At 42.8% G+C, this 25,151-nt stretch overlaps 1 protein-coding gene across 4 annotated transcripts in view; it reads left to right on the forward strand.

The window, feature by feature from the left end:
• The window catches only part of USP4 (ubiquitin specific peptidase 4), a 90,564-nt gene that overhangs the window by 13,508 nt on the left and 51,905 nt on the right, over positions 1-25,151 (forward strand). For 3 of the 4 annotated variants that reach the window (XR_012640260.1, XM_074958394.1, XM_074958396.1), the window contains exons 5-13: positions 841-986; positions 1,277-1,338; positions 7,920-8,060; positions 8,640-8,757; positions 10,358-10,531; positions 14,176-14,334; positions 18,658-18,882; positions 23,490-23,573; positions 24,744-24,838. Coding sequence is in view for 3 of the 4 variants with exons in the window: in XM_074958394.1 (XP_074814495.1) it covers positions 841-986; positions 1,277-1,338; positions 7,920-8,060; positions 8,640-8,757; positions 10,358-10,531; positions 14,176-14,334; positions 18,658-18,882; positions 23,490-23,573; positions 24,744-24,838 (1,204 nt within the window). In the remaining variant the exon portion in view is untranslated. The remainder of the gene's footprint in view (positions 1-840; positions 987-1,276; positions 1,339-7,919; positions 8,061-8,639; positions 8,758-10,357; positions 10,532-14,175; positions 14,335-18,657; positions 18,883-23,489; positions 23,574-24,743; positions 24,839-25,151) is intronic. The other variant, XM_074958395.1, reaches the window with a different exon arrangement.

The raw sequence follows: 25,151 nt of genomic DNA on the forward strand, positions 1-25,151 counted from the left end.
CAGTGCAGAAGGCGTGTCAGGAACTGGGTACGCAGCCACCACCACGTACCAACTTTATGGGCTGTGTTAGGTTGGGTTGGAAAACTGCTTGACCCTTTGAGGGCTGAAAAGTTAGGCCTCAGCAGACCTGTAAATGCGGGGGTGGGGATGAGGTTAAAGGGTAATCAGAGCTTATCATTGTCTTCTGTCCACTTCCATAGCAGTGGAAAAATCCTGTTTGATTTGCTGTTGTTTGAAACAGTTCTGTGTCTAAATGTTTCCAGTACTTCTATTTACATTCTGTCACTGATGTGACTCTTTGGGCTTTATCTGCTGGAATATTTTAGTCATACTTTCTCCAGTTTCCCCTGCTTGTTCATTTTACCTGAAAATTGGTCCTATACCCTACATCACTGCATGATCGTATGCAGGACCCCCTCCGCCTTTTAAGATGCTGCATGTAGACTATAATGTGATCCATAGATGTGCTTGGCTGGTAGTTGCCAGTAGTGGGATCTTATAGTAATATCTGAGCACACTTCCTTTTTAAACTCCAATTTTCAGGTGCTTCTAGCATTTCAGAAAAGATACTTGTTGGGCAAACTCCTCAAGCTTGCTCGCAGCCCAGCCAAAAAGGAACATTTCTGACAGACGAATGTGTATGAAAATAAAGGGTTTTAATAAGTAGACATATTCAGCTCTAATTATGTTCACACTACTGGATTATGAGACCTATCTTTTACCACTGGCGCATTGATAAAGTAGGGACATATGCCTTTAATGTATCTCTGGTTGGTCAGTTCTTTCTAGAAATATTTAAGCATTTCAGAAGTTTATTATATTATTTTCTCCCCTAAACAGCTACCATTGAGAAGGAAATGCGACAGCTGTTTAATATCCTCAGTGAGAAGGAAACTAGGTTATGGAGCAGGTATATGAGTAACGCCTATGAGCAGGTCAGCAACCTGGACAGCAATGTACAAGATGCAGGGCTCTATCCCGGTCAGGTAAGATGCTCAGAATTCTCTAATAATCATGGTATTGAAATGCCCGGTAAGCTAACACATGGTTTTCCTTGGGCAAGTAGCTTGTCTATGAAAATATTTTGCTGTACTATGCACAAGAAGAGAATCTATCAGTAAAGAGACCCTGCAATGGAAGTATTATATACATTTAATAGAAAACAAAAGATAAACAATATTTCAGAGAACATCATTTAAGAGATGTCTAAGTCATTTTATAGAACGTAAAATAAGTTTGTTTTTGCCTTGCCCTACTGTCTGCATTCCCTCTTCAGGTGCTGTTAATAGAAGTGAAGAATGAAGATGGTACATGGCCCAGGCAGTCTCTTCCTGCAAAGTAAGCATCCTCTCCATTCTTGTCTTCTCACTTTTGTTTCACTGTCTTGCTCAACTCTCTAATTCCAGTGACCGGTTGCCTCATAGAGAAGCCCTGTTAAAGGCTATTATTTTCTTAATTTCTTTAAAGAGAAGAGGTTAGCATGTCCTGATCAATTGAATGTGGGATTAAAGCAAGAACATTAGCATTCTCTTGTTCTAGCCTTGGCCCTATCACTGACTCTCTGTGGTCTTGGGCCCTAAAAAGGGGATAGGCAACAAAGTGTGATCTCAAATAGGTGACATGAGGATTAATTAGCTCATATCTGTACCATGGTTAGAAGATGCTAAGTACTATCTGTGCTAAGCATTATTTTTTAAGTTTTAAAACATGCCTGGTGCTTCTTTAGTTGCATTTACAGTTTTAAAAGATGCAAAGACTGATGGCCTGTCTACGCTTAACACATTGCATCGGCACAACTGCACCGCTCTAGCACTTTAATGAAGACTCTCTATGCTGATTGGCGAGAGCTCTCCTGTTGGCGTTGATATGCCTCTCTGAGAGGCGACAGTATCTCTCCTGCTGACATAGCACTGTCTACACTGAGGATTACGTTGGTATAACTATGTCGATTTTTTTTGCAGTGTGAACTACATAATGAAAATATTTGTGCAGTGGTGGTAAAAAAACAAACAAGGGGTCATGGTGTATTAACAGATACTAATATTGAGTATTTTATTCCATTCTGTGTTCAATTCTAGTCATCTCCCATCAAAAAGGATATAATAGAAATGGAAAAGGTCCAGAGAAGAGCAGACAACATGATTGGAAGCCTGGGAAGGCTTTTGCATAAAGAGAGACTACAAAGATTAGAATTTTTTAACTTAGAGAGGAGGTGAATAAGAAGGGTCTTGATATAAATATATAGAATAATTAATGCTATAGAATGAAATTGAAATTTAAAATGTATGTGCACTATTTTTTTTTCTTCTAGTGCAAGAACAAGGTGACTTCCAGTAAAATAGAAAGGCAGCAAACTTAATGGTGACAAAGGGAATGCTTTTCTACAAAACACACGGTTAACATGGAACTCGCTGCCATGAGATTTTATTGAGGCTAACAGCTTAGTAAGATTAAAAAGACTAGGGCTTCAATTTTCAAAAGCTGATTTATAATGGGATCTGTACTTTTAAGTGACTTATTCTTTTGAAAAAATGTCCCTAGATATTTATATGGATCATGACAACATCCACATTTGCAGTTCATAAGATTAAAATTGTATAAGTAGTATAAATCATGCTTCAAATTGTGTAGATAGTATAAACCATCATGCTTCATAGCAAAAGTCAACCACTAACTTTCACTGACTAGGATGAAACATGATCTATGAGGAGGTTAGCCCAGGATTGTTCATTCTAGAAGTTTTACACTTTCCCCTGAAGCTTGTTACTGTCCACTGGGAAACAATACAAGATGTAAGGGACCAACCGCTGGTCTGATTTGGTAGGAGAATTCCTGTGTTTGTACAAGAGGAGTTCATTGATCACATAGTCCTCTATGACTGAAAGGAGTCAAGGAGATTCAGAGGATTCCATGGAAAATCAGAGCTATGTGACTCTAACTTTCTTTGACAGTTGATCTAAAAAGAGAAGGTTCAACCATTTGGCCAATTATAGGTTTGTCTTAAGTGCTGGATACTTGGGCAAGTATCAAATATTCTAAAAATTTACAAGGAATTCTATATAATTCCAAGTATCATACTTTTTCTCCTTCAGTAGCTAGACTTAGAAACAGACTACTACCTAAGTGAAAATGCTTACCAGGGTGCAAGGTACTATCTCCCAATTACAGTAAAAGCTGTGTTATCTGGCCCTGTACCAGTTGGAAAGCTCTAAAATTTGGCATTTCTAATCTTCATAGAAAGTCCAGTTTATTGTCCAGTTGGCACGGGGCCGGCAGGCTCCCTGCCTGGCTCCATGTGGCTCCTGGGAAGCGGCGACATGTCCCTGCTGCTCCTAGGCAAAGGGTCATGAGGGGTTTGGAGTGTGGGAGGGGGCGTGGGGCTGTGGGTTGGGGCACGGGAGGGGTTTTGGGGTTCTAGATCCAGGGGATGCTCACCTCAGGCTGCTCCCTGCAAGCAGCGACCTGTCCCTGCTGTTCTTAGGTGGAAGCATGGCTAGGTGGCTCTGCTCACTGCCTCTGCCCACAGGTGCTGCCCCTGCAGCTCCCAAACTCCCTCCTAGAACTTGCGCCCCGCACCCCTTCCTGCGCCCCAGCCCCACACCCAAACTCCCTCCCTCTTAGTTAACTGGAATTTTGCACTTACCCCCCATTTTCCCCAACATGCCGGATAAAAAAAAGCTTTTACTGTAGATGGAAACCTAGGATTTTGGATTATATAATGTAGAATTTATAAAATATTAAGTGTGTTTTATTGAAGAGCTACAAACGGTGGTTGAGAACACTGTAGTAGAAGCATATATCTGTTGGGATTATCTATGTCTCTGTTCAATCTCAGTCAGTATTTCATTTCCTCTTCACTGGGGAATGGAGTCAGGAAGTTATGTTAAACTGATGTCCACAATTCAATAAGAAAGGAAAGTGATGTTGATAGCATTTTCTTGCGGGGGCACCTGTTTATCTTCCCTGTTTCTTAAATTCATTATATAATCTGTCTGTTTAAAAACCCATTTGGGATTCATGGTGATCAGATACCAATCTGCCAGACTGGGGTCTTTCTGGGTATTGAATGCTTCAAGGACAAAATCTATTATCAGAAAAGAAACCATGTACATTAATGTGTAAAAACTCAGGGCTGTGTTAGTCAGACTCAGGCAGGTCAGCACTGGTAGACTAGTTTAACAAGCAGGGTGCTATTTTGCTCTGAAAGTTGTCCATTCCTCAGGGAAGTCCATTCCCCTAGCAAACAGATTGAACTATAGTATAATCTTCCTTACCTCAGTATTCAGGAAGTGGGGAGAAGGAAGCTCAGAAATTTATTCTTCGTAATTGTATCATGTTTGCTGCAGGTAGCAGATGATTAGGTTAAATCGATCATTTCAGAAGGCCCTTGATAAATCCTTAGTGTTGCTTATTGCTTGTGGGTCTTCTTTAGTGAAGTTTGTACTGCTAGCATGTTTCATTATATTAGATTTATGGCACAATTATTGGTAGGATTACACTTTTTTCCTTTTTGCAAGATTGTTATCACACTTGCTTTTCTCCCATCTTTTGGTGTTTCCCCTGTTGCCCATGATTTTTCAAAAATGTCAGTGGATCAGGCTGTTATCTGGACTGGCTGCTATATACATGTTCATATTTCCCAGCATTCTCTTTCCTGCTTGTTCTCAAGAGTCATTTCACAAGGTCGGTCTTCCTTATTTTGTTCGGTATCTATCTTGTTGAATACATGCTTAAAAAGGAGTCATTTAATTTCAGCATTCTCATTTATTAGTGGACCAAATATCTTCCTACTATTACTTTGGCCATTGATGAATTGGTAGTATTAGTTCATTTATATTTGTGCTGCCTATATCTTTCTTCCAGAGCTATAACTGCTTCAGATGTTTTTTGTTTGATTGCCTCACCACCGCCCCTTTTTAAACTGATTTTTTTTTAACATTCCTTTACACAACCAAGTTAGCTGATTCTTATTTCTTGGTGTCTTCTTTTTTAGGTGGCTTGTAGACAGCCACCTTCTATGCTGCTAGATGAGGCCTCCTCTCAAACATTCCCCTCTAGATTCCTCAATTTCTCCAGGTGTGCTTTCCTGAAATCTAACACCTCTGTAGGGCTGCATTCAGTGAACAACATCTCTAAATCCTCATTCCTGCACGTCATGTGGGAGACTTAGCTTGGTTCCTCCCACTTTTTTTCAGAGCAGCTGCTGCAAAGTGGTTGTTACAGACGTATTTTGCAATTTCAACAACATTAACCTTTTATTTCTGGAACCCTAAAGTCTTTGGCTAGGAGGTGCATCAAATGAGCACTGCAATCGTATGTTAGCTTGGGACTCTCTCTTCTAAATTTCTTCTCATCTTGGATACATTTGCAGCATTGTCCATGACCAAGCTGCGTACTAGGCATTTGAATTTTTTCCCCAGTTTTGTTATAGCTTTTACTGCTACTTCTTGTAAGTATTCTGCTGTGTGTGCATTTCCTGATGTATCAGTTGTTTCTGTAAGGAAGACATTCCCTTCTTCTGTTGTCACAGAAGCACATACAACAGGATCATTGTGGACAGTGCTCCACTCATCAAGACTCAGGTTAACAGTTTCACCCTCTAGACCTTTTGGACACTGCTCAATTTCTCTTTCATACACTTTATGCAGCAATTTGCCTGCGACATCTGCTCTGTTGGGTGGACTGTATCCTGGTCTTAATGACTGAACCATGTTAATGAAGTGTGGGTTCTCAATCACATGGAAAGGAGAGTTTGTTGCATAAAGAAACCGGGCAATTTTTTCATCAATTACCTCTTTTTGTAATCTGCTGGTTCTGATGACAAACTTATCTATGTTGTTGTTTCTGGATGGTGGAGATTTTTTTTTCCCTTTTGCTACAGTTGATATACTGTGGCTCTGTGACATACATGATGTGATTGAAACACTATCATTGGCAGATAACTCTGAAACTATAGAAAATGATGGTGATCTTGCAGGCAGATAGTCTTCAGAATCCTGTATGTTGAGGATGGATTCTCCTAAACAAAATAAGTCAATGCAATTGTTTAATTATTATTACCATACTACTCATTTAGTATTACTCATTGCATTCACTGACACTCAGTACTACTCAGTACTACTTTCAAGGTGAAATTGTAAATGGAAGATCTGCCTATTTCAGCTATTTATTTTTTATCACAACTGCATCTAAAATGATAGTACCAGAGAGTAACAACTATATTTTTTGCTCAAACATGAGAATTCAAGAATAGTCCAGAAGGAAGACAGGCAGTCCTTAAGAAAGAAGTATGAAATAAAAAAGTTTACCAACCTGAAGATCCTGCATGTTCAGACATGTTCCTTTCATCATCTTCAACGCAGCTTCCTCCTGAGAAAGAACACTTCTCATGATGTTGTTTCATTCGGGCAAACAGCCCTTGCATTTCTTTGTTGCACTCTTTGCATTTTGCACGCATGCCTGTCTTACTCACAGGTAGAGGAACTTCATTAAAATATTCCCAGACTGGGTCTCTTTTATGGCCTGCTGCCATTACAGGTTTTCCCTTCTAGTGAGAGAATGGTATGGTAGATCTCAAATCAATGAAGGCTACACTCAGACATCAAGACTTCTGGAATATGCTGCTCAAACAGTTTCACTTTTGTTTCTACTTCCTGTCCCTCCCTTCTCACACTTATCTCCAGACTTCTTCTCCTTGTCCAGATCTATTCCGCCCCCAGCAATCTTCTATTCATTGAACTTTTTGAAACGTTGCATTTTAGAGAGAGGTAAGGGATTGACTTGTTGTGCACAAATTTGCAGAGGGACAATAGGGTTGAGGTCTGTTATTTCTCATCTCTATATTTATTTATTTAAAAACATTTTTGCTGTTAACAAGCATGTTATCTCTGGAAACACAAATCCACAGTTTGAGAACTGCCTAAATAAGCATCTCTGATGGTATCTTCTAGACTGAACTATTGGAATTCATTTACAAAACTTTTCTTAAACGTTACATGAATATATTGTCTCATACTATAGAATTAGAATTTATAATCCCTATTCCATGATGAGATATCTGGAGGTATAATGTATGTTAATTAAAACTATCTGTAGATTTTTTTTGAGGAAAAAACCTGATTTAAATAAAATCTGATTTTTTGGTATTTTTTAAAAAAATATTTGAATTTTATCCACCGTGGTAATCAATTATTTTTTGTCAAGGTCCAAATTTCTTTGTCAAGGAATTGTCAGAGAAAATAATACAAAAACAATAACAATAATAATGATAGTAATAAGTAAATAAAAAGATGTCTCGGTCTGTTCAGAAGCATCTGGCGGTCCAAATTTGGTCTATGGTCCGCCTATTGACTACCCCATATAAGCGGTTCTGTCTCTCTGCTCCTCCAGTTCACCCACTCTGAGCTCAAGATGGTGCACCTGGGCTCTCAGTGCTACAAGCTGCTTGTGCTGTACTTAGCCACAAAGCATGTAGTTTTACATGCTGTACTTTGCCCAATAAGTTAGGTAGCACCCACTCTACTTAGTCTGCTCTTGGTTTCTTACCTGCATAGTTAGAGTGGGTTTTAAAGAGAGGTCTTTTGTTTTGGTACTCTGTTGCTTATTTAGAGAAAAGGTTTTATTATTTTTAGAGGGTTTAATTTCTTAGTGCACCAGGCTGTTTAGAGCCTGCTTTCCACTCAGTCCAAACTTCCTTGTGCTTATGCCATCTGGGGCCTCTTCTTGCTCATGATTGGCTTATTGTTTCTGCCTTTCACTTGTGATGCCCTAGATTGACTCAGACTAGTGTTTTGGAAATGCAGATACTAACAAGTTAAGATTGTAAATTCTAATCAGACGTGACCTTTATTTTAAGAGTGCCAGAGTCTGGGGTTTGCAAAAACTGGTGGCGTTGTTTCTGCTTCTTCCCTTTCTCCCAGATCAAGCACTGCAAGTAGCAGAAATTTTACTCCTTCAGCATCATCAGTAAATTCTTATTCCTCAATGTCTGTCTCTTCTGCCATTGCAAATGGTGATAGCAATAACTCCTATGGACTGACCAGCTCCAGCCTTGGCAGGGGGTAAGAGCAGGAATGCTTTTCTTTCCCCTCTCCTTCCTCTGACTAGCTTTGTGTCCTCCTGGTGCCCCTGGCTACTTGTATTTTCAAGTTGTTGTTGAAAGTAACACTTGCCCCACTCTAGCCCAACTGCATGGAAAACTAGCACTTACTCCAATGCTTATTCTCCGTTTCAGATGTTTTGTGTCCCATTCTTTGGCTGCGATAGCCACTTCACCAGGCAGAGACCATAAAACTTTCATCAACTGTTGCAAAGTAGTAGCTCACCTGCATATGTCCGTATAACGTGATAAAGGATTGTAGGCACCATACACTTGAGGAAAATGTGTCATAAAGTACTAGAGGTAAATGGTCAAAGAAAAACAGCCTGAATATAGGAGATACATTGTTTCAGTATACATCAGATGTGCTAGTAGTCCGAGTTAAATGAGATGTCAAAACTAACACGTATGGAGGAGCAGACATATATGAAAAAGCACCAGTAAGAAGGAATAGCATTTGATGCAAGTCGTAAACTTTACTGTGATGGGTGAAATGTGGACTGGTGTGGTCTAGATAAAAAAAGTTGTTTTCTTCTTCCAGAGTCTCTGGCTTCTCTTACAACTCCTACAGCTGCAGGGAGTCCCCTTCCCAGTCACAGCCCGGCATCTGTGGGCTCAGTAACCTGGGAAACACCTGCTTCATGAACTCTGCATTACAGGTAAAGGGCTGAAAAAAATCTACTTCATGCTTTATCCCCATGGATTCATTGCACACCTGTCAAGTGCTCTCATATAGCATCCCAAAGTGTGCTGGGCACTTTATAGGCCTGTTAGAAGGCCATTAGCTGTCCTGAAGAGCATCTAACCTAAATAGTGCATACAGGTAAGAGGTGACGGGGCAAAGATTCAAGATAATACTTTTTTGTTTTTAAATCCGGTCAATTTTCTTTTTTGACACTCTTTCCATCTCGTTGTCGGGTAAAACGTACACGTGACTTCCCCATGTTCAGCAATTGCACTCCCTCTCTGTACCTGGACACTCTGCCACAGGCACATGCAGAGGGCAGAGTCAAGGACAGCAGGAGGGTAGCTTCCTAAAAGCCTCCCTACCCTGCTCAGTGCTGATTCCTAGAGTCACTGGGTCACAGAAAGTATCTCAGCACCAGGGAGGAGGAGGAGCAGCAGCTAGGAGGACGGAAGACCAACTGTACATGGGTAATCTTAAGATTCATTGTGTGGGGCAGGCCCACGGGTTGGTACAAACTCCTTCCCTCCATGTTGGTTTGTAGGGGCCACAGCATCACTGTATTGCTCCCACCTCTGGTGCTTTACACGAGTTTCCCCATTAGTGTAGGTTAGAGATGTTCTACTGTGTTACAGGAGTCGGCTGCCCATGTAGGGGGGAGGGATAGCTCAGTGGTTTGAGCATTGGCCTGCTAAACCCAGGGTTGTGAATTCAATCCTTGAGGGGGCCATTTAGGGATCGGGGTAAAAATTGGTGATTGGTCCTGCTTTGAGCAGGGGGTTGGACTAGATGACCTCCTGAGGTCCCTTCCAACCCTGATATTCTATGACTCTATGCATCTTTAGACTCAGCACAAATGAGGAAAATTGCTAGAGATACTAATAGGTGGAGTGGGGAGAAAGGTGTCACGTGGGATAGAGTGCCCCATTTTCATATTTTCCACTCCACTGTGTACAGTTACCATTATATAGAATCTTTTAGGCCTCATTTCAGGCTGCGGGAGTTCAGTGGGGTGGAAAACCTCTAACAGACACACTCCTGAAAACAGCTAGATGTGCTGTCTAAGCAGAGGCTAGCTTTGCTACTGCTGTTAGGCACGTCGAGTGCTATGTGTTAGTGCTGAGATTGGAGACAAGGTGGAGAAATTGTAGATCAGAAGGTAACTCTTGATTAAACTGTAAGTGACATGAACTAAAGCTGTGCATTAAAGGGCCATCTCTACTTCAGCAATAGCCTTAGCAAAGTGCTGCTATTTACACTTTTTACCCTTGGAAGAGAAGTCTGAATATTGTGAACCCTTTTATATGGCCTTTGTTGTCTGACTTGCATTGCTCACATTGTATCTCAATAAGATACAATTCTGTTTTACTAAATTGTGAGAGAGCTGTAGTCTCAGAACTTTCATTGTTCCTTTTAAATATTTTGTTCTGTCTACTTTCACAAGCTTTTAAAAAGGTTTTGTCATTTCACATATGTACTGATATGAAAGTTGGATTGTTGCATTACTTCCTTCTCATAGAAGTTGGCTGTCCTAGACAATGACATGAGCTTTGTAAATGTTGTTTTTATTTCAGTGTTTGAGTAACACCCCACCTCTGACTGAGTATTTCCTGGAAGATAAATATGAGGCTGAAATAAATCATGACAATCCTCTGGGGATGAGAGGAGAAATTGCAGAAGCATATGCAGAGCTTATTAAGCAGATGTGGTCTGGGAGACACTCTCACGTGGCGCCACGTATGTTCAAAGTAAGTAGACACTTTTATTCAGAGAAGATGGTAGTGAAAGCAGGGTTAGAATGAAAGTTGTAATGTCTTTCCACAGCTTTTGCTGTCACGAAAGCTATAATGAAAAACATCTTAAATCTGGTGTTTTTCCATTTAGAAGGAGGGGTGGGGATCCAGATTCCTGCCTTGTGCCAAAGCTATAAAAGGGGGTAGAAGAGAACAAAGGGGGCTGCCAGTCATGAGAAATCCCCTAGTTACCACCTGAGCTGGAACTAACAAGGACTGTACTAGGGGAAAGGATTGGGCCCAGACTAGGAAGGAGTCTAGTCTGTGAAAGAAGCTTATTGGAACATCTCTGAGGGTGAGATTTACCTGATTTCAGTTTCTTAATGTATTAGGCTTAGACTTGCTTGTTTTGTTTTATTGTGCTTGGTAACTTACTTTGTTCTGTCTATTACTTGAAATCTCTTAAATCCTACTTTTTATACTGAATAAAATCACTTTTGTTTATTAATTAACCCAGAGTAAGTGATTAATGCCTTGAGGAGCAAACAGCTGTGCATCTCTCTCTATCAGTGTTATAGAGGGTGGACAACTTATGAGTTTACCCAGTCTAAGCTTTATACAGAGTAAAACTGATTTATTTGGGGTTTGGATCCCATGGGGAGCTGGGTATCTGGGTGCTGGAGATTGGAAACCTCCTGAGCAGTTTTTGGTTAAAGTCTGCAACTTTGGGGCGTGGACCAGATCTGGGTCTGTGTTGCAGCATACTAGCATATCTGGCTCAACAAGGCAGGGTTCTGGAATCCCAAGCTGGCAGGGAAAACGGGCTCAGAAGTAATTTCAGCACATCAGGTGACGGTCCCAAGGGGGTATCTGTGACCGAACCCGTCACAATAGTGTTTTCTAATAGCCAACCTAGACCTCCCCCACTGCAACTTGAGACCATTGCTCCTTGTTCAGTCATCTGCCACCACTGAGAACAGCCGAGCTCCATCCTCTTTGGAACCCCCTTTCAGGTAGTTGAGGGCTGCTATCAAATCCCCCCTCGCTCTTCTCTTCTGCAGACTAAACAAGCCCAGGTCCTTCAGCCTCTCCTTGTAAGTCATGTGCCCCAGCCCCCTGATAATTTTCCTTGCCCTCCACTGGACTCTCCAATTTGTCCACATCCTTTCTGTAGTGGGGGCCTAAAACTGGACTCAATACTCCAGCTGTGGCCTCACCAGGGCGGAATAGAGGGATAATAATATATTACCTCACCCTCCTTGTCTGTCTCATATCCTGGGACCAACACTGCTCCACCAACGCTGCAAACAACATTAGAAGAAGGTTGCAGTTACCCCAAAAACAAGCATTATAAACCCAGTTAAGGTTAAGCATAAAAATAAATCCACCGATGTCAAAGTAGGGAAATGCACTTAAGGCACCCAAACAACCTGAGTAATGTTAAGGTAGAATTACTTCTCAAATGTATGGAATGAGTCACTTCCAACGTAGCCAATCTGTTGAAACACAAATGTCAGAAGTTGCTATAAAGGCTTTGCCTTAGAGTATGAACTTGAATTTGGGGTGAGTTGCTTTTGGGGTGTGTTGCTGTTGAAGGTGGAAATGTAAGCCTTATGGAATGGTGGGGTCTGTTATTGACAGTGTTGTAAATGATGTGAAAGTAGCAAGGAATGCAGAAAACTTTCCCCTTAACTTCAGAGATTTTGGCTTAGTGTGAGACATATCCTGAAGCAACCTTAACTGTCCCCAAATGAAGTCTTTGTGTGTTTAGTTTTTGAAAGTGTTAAATTTTTACGTTAAGGAGTGATGTGGATTACAGACCTAAAAGTGGCAATTCTTCAACAAAAAAACTTCAAAAACAGACTCCAAGGAGAGACTGCTGAATTGGAATTAATTTGCAAACTGGATACAATTAACTTAGGCTTGAATAAAAACTGGGAGTGGATGTGTCATTACACAAAGTAAAACTATTTCACCTTGTTTGTTTCCCCTCCCACTGTTCTTGTAAAGTGCTGGAAATGGCCCACCTTGATTATCACTACAAAAGCCGCCGCCCCCCCCTCTGGTAGTAGCTCACCTTTACTGATCACCCTTATTAGTCTATATGGTAACACCCATTGTTTCATGTTCTCTGTGTATATAAAATCTCCCCACTATATTTTCCACTCTATGCATCCGATGAAGTGAGCAGTAGCTCACGGAAGCTTATGCTCTAATAAATTTGTTAGTCTCTAAGGAGCCACAAGTACTCCTTTTCTTTTTGTGGATTCAGTAGTTGATTTTTTTTTAATACAGGCTTTTTTATAACTGAAATAGATCACTTTTCAAATTTATGATAGTTACTTAGCAATAACAACTATAAGTCAGTCACTGTTAAGTAGCAATGTTAACTTGTTCTGAGAAAATTTCTCTCCCTCGTGAGCTCTGCTGGAGCCCTCTGGTTTGTTTTCCTGTAAGTGGGGCTCTGATGCCCTGCTGGCCACCTCGTGATTGGCTCCTTCTAGTTTGTGAAAAAAAATCAGTGGGATAACCTGCTCATGGTACCAGAATGATTGCGCTTTCAGAGTAATTGTGGATCTTCATACTGTGATCCTTTCTTATGTCTTGGTAAGCAGGAAAATTATTAATGGTGACAATCAAAGTATTGTCTTTACATTATGAGGTAGCACCCAGTCTATTGAATAGAGCAGTTCACACCTCAGAGCAATTGTTTCAAGGTCTGCGCAAGTTCAGGCTGTTGTTGTTACCTTTGGTTATACATTCGTCAGTTTTCAAAGTTTGTTTGAAATTAGAACAGCTAGAGACTTAGAGTAGAATCCTGGCTCCATTGAAGTCATTGGGAGTTGTGCCACTGACTTCAATGGGGCCAGAATTTCACTCTTAATAATTTTTAGTGAAAGCTGAGACTGGAGAACATTTGAGGCCTATCTGCTCTGCACAACCCAGCTAATCCTGCATGTCATGTGGGAGGGAGGGCGCCCGCCACACTTTGGGAAACACTGCTCTAACTGATGAGTTAGGGAGCCATTTTCTTTATGGACATGTTCTTGTTCCATAAATATCCACTACAGGGATTTATGGATTTTTCTCTGAAGTATCTGGCTGATGTAAGAGGATCCTGGACTAGATGGATTGGGGGGAGAGATAATTTAGTGGTTTGAGCATTGGCCTGCTAAACCCAGGGTTATGAGTTCAGTCCTTGAGGGGGCCATTTAGGGATCTGGGGCAAAAATTGGGGATTGGTCCTGCTTTGAGCAGGGGGTTGAGGTCCCTTCCAATCCTGATATTCTGTGATTCTATGACACTGGTCTGGTCTACTGTAGCAATTATGTTCCTAAAAGAACACAATTGAAACTTGTACAGCACCCCAGGTGCTGGTAGTTGGTATTTCTTGACCCAGAGCTTAGTATCAGGCAGTCCAGATTCCTACCATCCTGGTCTTTAAAAATGCCCTTGATTGAAAGGCTTTAAAATAGGCCAGGAAATCTGTACTGACATCCTTGTTATGTTGCCTTCAGCTTCATTATTGTTATCAATAAACTACAGCAGCTTCTTGCTGCTGAATTCTGAAGAAACCAGGATATGATTGTCTTTTCATTTTTACAAATACACGCATGATGCTGCTCTGACCAGATTATCCTATTCTGTTTTAATTTTAGACCCAGGTTGGCCGTTTTGCCCCTCAGTTCTCAGGGTACCAGCAGCAAGATTCTCAGGAGCTCTTGGCATTCCTCCTGGATGGCTTGCATGAGGATCTGAACCGAGTGAAGAAGAAGCCCTACTTGGAGCTCAAGGATGCCAATGGCAGGCCTGATTCGGTACAGTGCTTAGATAAAACTACACCCTATGCTCAATTGGAGGCCCTGAGCTACATTTAAATAGCATGAATAGTCTGCATTAAACTGCTGTCCAAAGCCAGGAAGATGATACTTAAAGCTGCAAATGCACTTAAGTTATTGTTTGCACCTTGGGATTGCAGTGGTCTTGCTATATCCCCAGCATTGCTCTGACACTTGGAATGCTAGAAGTCTCAATAGAGGTAGATTAGTGAGCAGAATGCAGCTAATAAAATCAAACGTGAATGGTAAACTGCATTATCCCATATTACTGCAATTTATCACTTGACTGTCATTCCATATGCAGGGTTGGAGCACAGAATTTAATAAATTATATTTGTGTTCTATGTGCATATGGTGCAGCGAATGCAATAATGTGCAACACAAATGATGGCATAATTTATCTTTTTTCTAAGAGGTCACATCAATCTGTTTGTTGTGTATATAAGGAATTGCCTAGAATCCTGTTAAGGAGAGGGGGGCCTTGGACCCAGCCTGCATTTGCCTTTTATCCAAGCACTTCCATTTTTCCTCTAACTTAAGGAGATGCTCTGAGCTTCCAATCCACAGGCTCAAGCAAATACCCAGTAAATAGAAATCCTCAAACTTGGAAAAGAATTTCAAGAAAGCCAATTCAGATAGCTGTGTGATTACTGCCTGCAGATTTCCTTTAGTTCAGCCCCCTTACTCTTCACTGGGGAAAAAGCCAAGTGATGTAGATGTATCAGAGGATGATGATGATTGATAAAATACTTTCCATTCCAAGAGTATCTAAGGAAGATATTTAATAGCAGCTGCTAAAACTAGACATTTTTAAATTGGCAGGTTCAAATAACTTGCAACAAAGAGTTTTAAAAGAGTTGACAGAGGAGCTCTCTGGACCATTAATGTTGATTTTTAATGTGTCTTGGAATACTGGGGAAGAAAGCTAAAGTGTTAATATTTAAAAAGAATAAATGGGATGAGCAGAGTAATTCTAGGCCCATCAGTCTGATGTCTATTCTGGGCAAGATAACGTAATAGCTGGTATGGGAACTGTAAAGGAGCGGACTCACCCCTGCGGTGCCTCCTGCTGGTCAGGAATTAGCTCACCAGGCTCTGGAGCACCCTCTGCAGGCCGGTGATCAGCACCGCTCTGGCCCCCGTGTCCCTCACAGACCCCCTGGCAGTACCCCCACACTCTGCCTCTGGGTCTCCCCTTCCTGGGGAACCCCCAACCCACTATCCCCACCGTGCCTCAATCTGGGCTACTGCCAGTTATCACCAGGCCCCCACTCCCTGGGGCAGACTGCAGTGTAAAGGCCACTCATCATAGGCAAGGGGGTTCGGACCTGTTGCCTTCCTCTGCCTCCCAGTACCTCTATCGGCCTTGGACTAGGCCCTATAGCCTGGGGAGTTGGCAGCCTGGAGCGCCCCCACTCAGCCTGCTCCTTCCCCAGCACTGCACCACCCTCAGTACCCTGTCAGGCAGGCAGCCAGGCCCTGCTCTCTAGCAGCCTCAAGAGAGACTCATTGAGCCTCTGGCTCACAGCCTTTTTATACAGGCCAGCTGGGGCCTGATTGGGGTGTGGCTCAGCTGCGGCTGCTTCCCCAGTCAGCCCTCTCCAGGGCTGCTTTTAACCCCTTCTATTTTAGGAGCAAGGTAGCCACCCTGCTACAGGAACTCAATTAATAAAGAATTAAGAGAGGGTGCTATAATTGCCAACCATCATGGGTTTAGGGAAAACAGATCTTGTCAAACGAACTTTTTTTTTTTTGATGACGTTACAAGTTTGATTGATGAAGGTAATAGTGTTAATGTAATATACTTAGACTTCTTAAAAGCATTTTACTTGGTACCACATGACATTTGATTAAGAAACTAGAGCAGTACAAAATTAACATGACACACATGAAATGCATTAAAAACTGGCTAATCGTTAGGTCACAAAATGTAACTAAATGGGGAATCAGCATGGAGTGGGTGTGTTTCTAGTGGAGTCCTGCAGGGAGGGGTTCTTGGCTCACTGCTATTTAACATTTTTATCAATGCCCTGGAAGAGAATGTAAAATCATCACTGATCAAGTTTGCAGCTGACACAAAGATTGTTAAATGATGAAGAGGACAGGTCACTCATACAGACAGTTCTGGATTTCTTGGTAATCTGGGTGAAAGCTTGGAAATCTGGGTAATATGTATTTTAATACAGCCACATATTAAGTCACACATCAGGAAACAAAGAATGTAGGCCATATTTAAAGGATGGGGGGACTTTATGTTGGGAAGCAGTGACTGTGGAAAAAGACTTAAGAATCATGATAAATTAGCTGTGAACGTGAGCACCTGGTGCAAAGCTGTGGCCAAAAAGACTTATGCAATTCTTGGATGCATAAATGGGAATATTGAGTAGGAGTAGAGAGATTATATTACCTCTGTATTTGGCTCTCTTGCAACTACTACTGGAAATATCATGTCCAGTTCTGGTGTCCACATTTCAGGAAGGATGTTGATAAATCGGAGAGGATTCAGAGACAGAGCCATGATAGTGATTAAAGCAGTGGTTCTCAAACTTTTTTTTTTGCGGACCACTTGAAAATTGCTGTGGGTCTCAGTGGACCACTTAATGATCTTTCCAAATATTGTTTGTACTGTTAGCTAAGTATTGTAATGTGCTTTTGATAAAAGTGCTATGTAAAAAAAAACCTTAATAATTAATGTTTTTTCTACAAATAAAAGCACACAACTCATATTTTAATATTGGTAGTCTTACCTTTCTAATGCGATGGATGTACCCTCTCCCCAGCTGCAGCCGTCCCTGAACTGGGGCTGGGAAGGAAGGGGGTCTCCCCCTCTATCCCCCGCCGCGGCAGCCACTCAGCCGGGCTGGGAAGGAGGGGGATCTTTCCCCTGCCGCGGCAGCCCTGCACGTCCCAAATTCCCCCCCACCCCCTCTTCTCACCCCACTGCCCCTCCCACCTACCTCCTATTCTCCCCCCCTCCCCCTCCCCAGGTCACCACCTCACTTTACATGTGCATCTTCTCCAGGGTCCAGGCATCTAATTAGTGGAGCCACGCCTGTGCAGCTCCACTAATTAGGTGGGTGTCCCTTCATTCTCTTGTGTGCGGCCACCCAGGCACGCACCTCAGAGGGAACTATCCGCGGACCATCTGAATGTAGCTTGCGAACAACTGGTGGTCCGCAGACCACAGTTTGAGAACCTCTGGATTAAAGGATTAGAAAAATGTGTTTTTATAGTGATGCTTGAGGAGCTCAATCTGTGTAGTTTAACAAAGAGACAGTTAATGGGTTACAGTACCTACATGGGAAATGCATTTGATATTACAGGGCTTATGCAAAGTCCAATGGCTGGAAGTTGAAGCTAGTTGACAATTTCGGATTAGAAATAAGGCACACGTTTTTAATATTGAGAATCATTAACAATTGGTACAATTTACCAAAGGTTGAGGTGGGTTCTCCATCACTGGAAAATTTTAAACCGAGATTGGATTTTTTCTAAAAGATTGTTCTCATTCAAACAGGAATTAATTCAGGGAAGCCTATGGCCTTTGTTACACAAGAGGTCAGACTAGATGATCACAGTGGTCCCTTCTGGCCTTGTCTATGAATCATCATCTTCTAACTTCAGGCTCTGGGCCGCAGTTTTCTACGCTTCCAGAGAAAACGCTGCATAACATTTATAAACTGAGAGCTTTTGCAAGCTGGAGACCACAACCTGTCCTTTCTGGGTCAGGATAGAAAGCAAATGACCATCCATGGATGAGGACTAAATGAAGCCTTGCACACCCCACTATGGGCAGGAAATCCGTTCTGTATCCGTTTCCATATACAGCCTAGAGATGAACTTTAGCTGCATCCAGTAAATGGGGCCTGATCCAAAGTCCTTGATGTCAACGGGAAGACTCCCATTGATTGCAGTGGCGTTTGGATCAGGCTCATTGACTTCAAGCAACTTGCTCCCTCCACTGTCCCCTCTCTCTCTCCAACCCTCACCTCCAACACTGAGGCAATCTGTAGCAATACAGGCCTGACATCTCCCTGTAACCTAACACAGACTGGTGGAATTAGGTGTCCGTTATTTCCTTTTGCAGCAAGGAAGACTTGCAGACCTGGGGCCTGGTTAGTGAGAGAGAATGGTAGGCGGTTAAGGGGAACAGAGTTCAGGGAACCTTGATAGTGTTTCCAGCTTGCTTAGATGTATATATATTTTTAAAATATCAGAATTATGCTGAGTTCCTTTCGTCTCATGTCTCTGTATTTACATTTCTAGTGAAGTGTATGAATTAATTTTATTTCCTTTCTACAGGTGGTGGCGAAAGAAGCCTGGGAGAACCACAGGTTAAGAAATGACTCTATTATCGTGGATATTTTCCATGGCCTTTTCAAATCCACCCTGGTCTGTCCAAAATGCTCTAAAGTTTCTGTGACTTTTGACCCTTTCTGCTATTTAACTCTTCCACTGCCCCTGAAGAAAGATCGTTCCATGGACGTTTCTTTGGTTTTTGCAGGCCTGCATCATAGACCTACCCAGGTAAAAAAAGACATTTGTAGATGTGAATTATCCCCAAAGACAGTCGCTGCAAACCAGTTCAGAAAAATCTGATCTATTTGACTATTAAGGCTGAGATTTTCAAAGTCACCCAAAGGACTTGGATGCCAAATTCTCATTTAAAAATTATTGGGAATTGAGCACCCAAAATTGAAAGTGGTTTGGAAAATATCTCCGTCTAAGTGACTGGGATGATGGGGCAAATCTTATTTGCCCTGGTGGCAACAAGACTACATATGATAATATTGGAGAGCATAAGCAATAACACATTTAATTGTCACATCCAACCCTGCCTGCCTCTGGTGCCATGGGAAGTGCTAGGCTGAAACTTCTCTAGAGCATATAGGGCTCTGAGAGGACCTTTTGATCCCGAACAGAAATTAGAAAATATCCTATGTTTGCAGAAATTCAGGAACAACGTGACCCTTTTACGTACCCGCTGTATGACCAGGTGGGTTTATCTGTGATCTGGAAATGGGAGTGGATAATCAGGTAGCAAAAATTGCAGATGGCACAAAATTACTTAGGTTGATGAAGACTTAGAAAAGACCAAGAAGCTTCAGAAAGATCAAATAAAGCTAAAAGAATGGGCAACATAATGTCAGATGAAAGGCAGTGCTGACAAATACAAAACAATGTGCATTGGAGGCCATAATTTGAACTACTCATATAGTTTGCTGTATTTTTAAATGAAAAAGACTGAAGCATTATTGTAGACTCATCAGTGAAAACCTGCTCACTGTACGGTGTCCGTCAAAAAAGCAAACATAAGTTGAGATTTATACAGAAAGGGAAAGAAAATAATTCTGAAGATATTAAATCATTATGAACCAGTGAGAGACCTTTATCTGGACTACTGGGTTCATTTCTGTTCACCCTATCTCAAAAAGGAAATAGTAGAATCAGAAGGGATTCAGAGAGAGGCAATAAAATTAATGGCCTGGGAACGGTTTTTTGTGAGTGACTATTGAAATGACACACTGTTTAGTTTAGAGAGGAGGCTAATAGGAGCAGACCTGATAGAGGTATATAAAATAATAAATGGCATAGATAGTGTTTATAAGCATTTCCATAAAACAAGAACAAAGTGGACCTTCAATGAAAAAAGATAACACATTTAAAACTGATAAAAGCAAGTATTTTGTGACACCTAATTAACCTGTGGAATTCATTGCGACTGGATAACATTAAGGCCAAAAGCTTAACAGGATTTAAGAAAGGATTAGAAAATTTTATGGATAATTGGAACAATGCACAGATGAGATAAAAATAGAGGATTTAAATGAACAAGGCAGCCTCTGGGGTCATGTGGAATCTTACTGTAGGGACATGTTAAGTAATTAACCACTGCAAGGATTCTTGCACCTTTCTCTGAAGCATCTGGTATTGGCCTCTGTCTGAATCAGGATATTGGATTAGACAATCCACTGGTGGCAGTTCCTGTCTTCAAGAACTTCCAGGCATCCCCACTTGTGGGATAGCTCCCTCTGCTGACAAGCTCACAGAGCCCTCTTCAAAGCAGTGTTGTGTACATGTTCTGAGATTTTCAAACATTCAGTACCCAGGTTATAGAAGAGAGTGCACTTCTCAGCTGTCTCAGTTCCTTCTGCTGTGTCTGATTACTGCCGTGGTGGTAAGCTTAGTGCCCTGTTCTGTAGTTGAGGTAGGGGTTTAGTTTTTAGTGTAGTTAGGGCTTAAGGAATATGTCCCTAAATTTAGCTGAGTTCTCAAGATTCCCTCCAATGCTGAAGCTGTGCTCAGACTGAAAACCTGCAAGGGGTTGAAAAACTGTTTCCATGTTGCTGATGATTCCAGAATCAGATGCCCAAGTGAGGTTTTTGATCTGTTTGGGGGATTTCCCCCTCTTCGACCCAGTATGCTGCCTGCAAGGCATTCACGCCCCAGGCTTTCCAGGACTGCCAACTGCAGCCCCAGCTGTATCTTATGGAAGTGGCCCTAAAGGCTCTTGAGTTTCTAGAAGACTGTGTTTCTGTGCACCGCCCAGACCGACCTTCATGTGCATCACTGCCCACACCAGCTATATGGGCAATCCTATCTTCTGAAAGACTCTTGTTTAGCCTAACCAAAAGAACACTGAGGGGAGATATGATTGCTCTCTATAAATATATCAGAGGGATAAATACCAGGGCGGGAGAGGAATTATTTAAGATCAGTACCAATGTGGACACAAAAACAAATGGATATAAACTGGCCATCAGGAAGTTTAGACGTGAAATTAGATGAAGGTTTCTAACCATCAGAAGAGTGAAGTTCCGGAATAGCCTTCCAAGGGGAGCAGTGGAAGCAAAAGACGTATCTGGCTTCAAGACTAAGCTTGATAAGTTTACGGAGGCGATGATATGATGGGGTAGCCTAATTTTGGCAATTAATTGATCTTTGACAATTAGACAAAAGCCTGTGACAGGACGCTAGATAGGGTGGGATCCGAGTTACTACGGAGAATTCTTTCCTGGGTTTCTGGCTGGTGAGTCTTGCCCACATGCTCAGGGTTTAGCTGATCACCATATTTGGGGTCGGGAAGGAATTTTCCTCCAGGGCCGATTGGCAGAGGCCCTGGGGGGTTTTCGCCTTCCTCTGCAGCGTGGGGCATGGGTCACTTGCTGAAGGATTCTCTGCATCTTGAAGTCTTTAAACCATGATTTGAGGACTTCAATAGCTCAGACGTAGGTCAGGGGTTTGTTATAGGAATTGAGGTCTGCTGTGATGACTGCGCAGAGCTGGGGCCACACATGCGCCCCGAACATCTAACCACGGGCAGGAGACAGCTGTTGCATTAGCTGAATAACTTTATTTTGTTTGTTTTGTTCAGAAAAGTTCATTTCATGTGGTGACATGAGAGTGGGGCACTCAGTATTGGAAGGCCATGGTGGGCTGCAGGTGCCTGATGCTAGTAGGCTCTGGTAGTGTTGATTGGCTCCCGAGGGTTAGTGCGTGCTTGGAGAACCTACCGTTCCAGGGATGAGGAGGATGGAGACTGGTGGAAGGCCTTGAGCAGAAGTGAGGGGAGAGCTTGACTCCTGGCATTAGTCTCAACTTGTCTCTTCTTCTAGTGTCTGCAAAATATTTATTCCTCTCTGCAAAGTATTCCCAGTGGCCACAGGAAGTCGCTGGTTTTAGCCAGTCCCTACGTGATATCCTTATGGGAGGTAGATAGTTCTGGAGTAATGATTTGCAGGAAGACACATTGGTTAACTCCAATTTACATGAGGTATAGTAGAAATCCAGCCAAACTGATCATGGCTTCCTCCTTTCCCCGTGCTTGCTTTAGATCAGGGGTGGGCAAACTGCAGGCTGGATCCAGCCGTTTTAAGCTGGCCCTCGAGGTCCTGCTGTGGAGTGGGGCTTACCCTGCTCCAGCTGGGGAACAGGGTTGGGGGCCGCTCCACACAGCTTGTGGAAGCCGCTGCATGGCCGCGCTCTGGCACTCCAGCCAGGGAACAGGGTCGGGCACAGCTCCCGGAAGTCATGGCATGGCCTTCCTCCGCCTCTTATGCGCTCCAATGGCCCCCTCTGGCGCTCCTATGGGAGCTGCAGGGGCAGTGCCTGCAGATAGGGCAGCATGCAGAGACACCTGGCCGCGCCTCCACATAGGAGCCAGAGAAGGAAGATGCAGCTGCTTCCAGGAGCTGCTTGAGGTAAGCGCTGCCTGGAGCCTGTACCCCTGAGCCTTCCCCTGCTCCCCAGCCCAGAGCACCCTCCTGCCCTCCGAACCCCTCGATTCAAGCCCAGAGCACCCTCCTGCACCCCAAACACCTCATCCCCAGCCCCACGCCAGAGCCTGCATCCCTTCCTGCACCCCTGCCCCAGTCCAGAGCACCCTCCTATACCCCAAACTCTCCAGCCCCACCCCAGAGCCTGCATCCCCAGGCTGTGCCCTCACCCCCACCCCCACATCCCACTCCCCCAGCCCAGAGCCCCCCCCACATCCTGAACTCCTCATTTCTGGCCCCACCCTGAACCAAAGCCCTCACCTCTCCTGCACCCTAACCCCAATTTTGTGAGAATTCATGGCCTGCCATACAATTTCTATTCCCAGATGTGGCCATTGAGCCAAAAAATTTGCCCACCCCTGCTTTTGATGCATAAAGTCAAAACCTTCTGGGAGACTTTCTCTAGGATGGTTCCTTTTGCAGTGCTAATTGCAATATCCAGTGGCTGGAAATGGAAGCAATTGAGAGAGCAAATAAGGCATGGATTTTTCAACAGTAAGGGTATTTAACCATTGGAACAGCTTTTGGGGGCAGTGTGGTGGATTGTTCCATCACTTGAAATCAAGATTGGATGTTTTTCTAAAAGATCTAGTGCCACCCCAAGTTGTTGGGCTAGACAGAGGAATTGCTGGGTGAAATTCTGTGGTCTGTGCTGTGGCTGTCTGGGCTTCAGATCTTTAAATCTGAGCCTGAGACACTGAAGACAGCCAAGTGTGACTGGAAACCATACTTGCCATAGGATTCTCTGCTTTTAAGATGTCAGGACTAATGAATTGCTCAACTCCCATTTGCCAACTTTCTGCTCCATGCTTGGATTTATTTTGCCTCGTGTAAGTTTAACGTTCTCTTTGTTTCCAGTATCGGGTAGTTGTGCCAATGATGGGGGCTGTATCAGACCTGTGTGAAGCTCTTTCCAAGCTCTCCAAGATCCCTGCAGAAAATGTAAGACCAAGAGCACACACTAATTTTGCTAATAAATGTGTTCTTTCGTTTTAAAGCATTTTATTATTGGAAAAACTTTGAAATGGACAATAAGCAAAGAGGAGCAAAATAGTAACTAAGCATTAACTAATTGGCTGATACATAACTCCTTGCTTGCCTGAATTCTAAAAAGAAAGCCAGGACACAGGCACACCCTGTTCACTTTGACACCTCCATTATAGTAATGACCGTAATAATGGTTTTAAAAAGGGGGGTGAGGGAAGAGACAGAAAAATGACTGCCACTACCATTGCAACTCCTCTTAGCCCTGGTCTACACTGGTGGGGGGGAATCAATCTAAGTTACGCAACTTCAGCTACGTTATTCACGTAGCTGAAGTCGATGTACTTAGATCGACTTACTGTGGTGTCTCCACCGTGGTGAGTCGACTGCTGCCGCTCCCTCATCGACTCTGCTTGCGCCTCTCCTGCTGCTGGAGTATAGGAATCGACAGGAGAGCGGTCAGGGATCGATTTATCACGTCTAGACTAGATGCAATAAATTGATCCCCACTGGGTCAATCGCTGCCTGCTGATCCCGCAGGTAGTGAAGACATACCCTTAGTTTATCCTTTTTGCCCCTCATATTATTACTTTGTGGGTATCTACTCCCTAGAAACCTCCTTAGTAGCAACAGGAAATGGGATGTGCTTTCACTTTCTTAAGAAGTGAATGATTTTATTGCCCATTAAAATGTCAGGCTTGAAACCTGTGGTTTGTGGGAAGTTGTCTGGATTCCCATAACTTGTTACCTCATGCCAGTTCAGAGGATCAGTTCAGTTCCTTTTGTAGTTAAGTGTTCAGTTATCTCTGGCTGACATCCCAGCCTGTTGGGCCTTGATGCACTGGGATGTATGATATCCTCTTCACAGGACAGTGGCCACTGGACTTGACCTGAAGCTACTGGGAGCTGCAGGTCCTCAGTGTCTCAGAAAAATCAGGCCCAATTGTTGTTGTTCTACCTCATTGGTCTGATTAGGTTCAGTTAATAGTATGTCGAATCAGCCATAAGGTGTCACTATAGAGCCTCCATAAACACTTCGGTGATGTGAACATTAAAAATGTCTGAGAAAGAAAAATGAATTGTGAATTATTTTAGTTTGTCTAACCGTCTCTAACTTCACTCTTTTAGATGGTGGTGACAGATGTTTATAATCACCGATTCCACAAAATTTTCCAAATGGATGAAGGGTTAAGTCACATCATGCCAAAAGACAACATCTTTGTGTGAGTAACCATCTCTTTGGAAAGAGCAGTGTTGAGAAGAATGTGCTAGGAAATGAGATTTTGGGCTTCTGTATATAAAAGCTGAAATGTTTTTTCCAACCCCCAGCCTGCCTGTAGGTTGTCCTTCATGTAGTGCCTGCTCTTTGGCCCTATGCCTTTAACGAGGAGCTAGCTGGGGGCACTGTTCTCATGCATGTCCCCTCAGTGGATATGCTTTATTTCACAGTGTGTTAAGTGCTTTCCTAACATAAGGAAAGTCAATGTCTCTACTCTGAGGAGCTGTTACGTCTGAGTGATTATTTTCTAGTCACTT

Source organism: Natator depressus, chromosome 7, assembly GCF_965152275.1.
Source record: "Natator depressus isolate rNatDep1 chromosome 7, rNatDep2.hap1, whole genome shotgun sequence".
Lineage (NCBI taxonomy): Eukaryota > Metazoa > Chordata > Testudines > Cheloniidae > Natator > Natator depressus.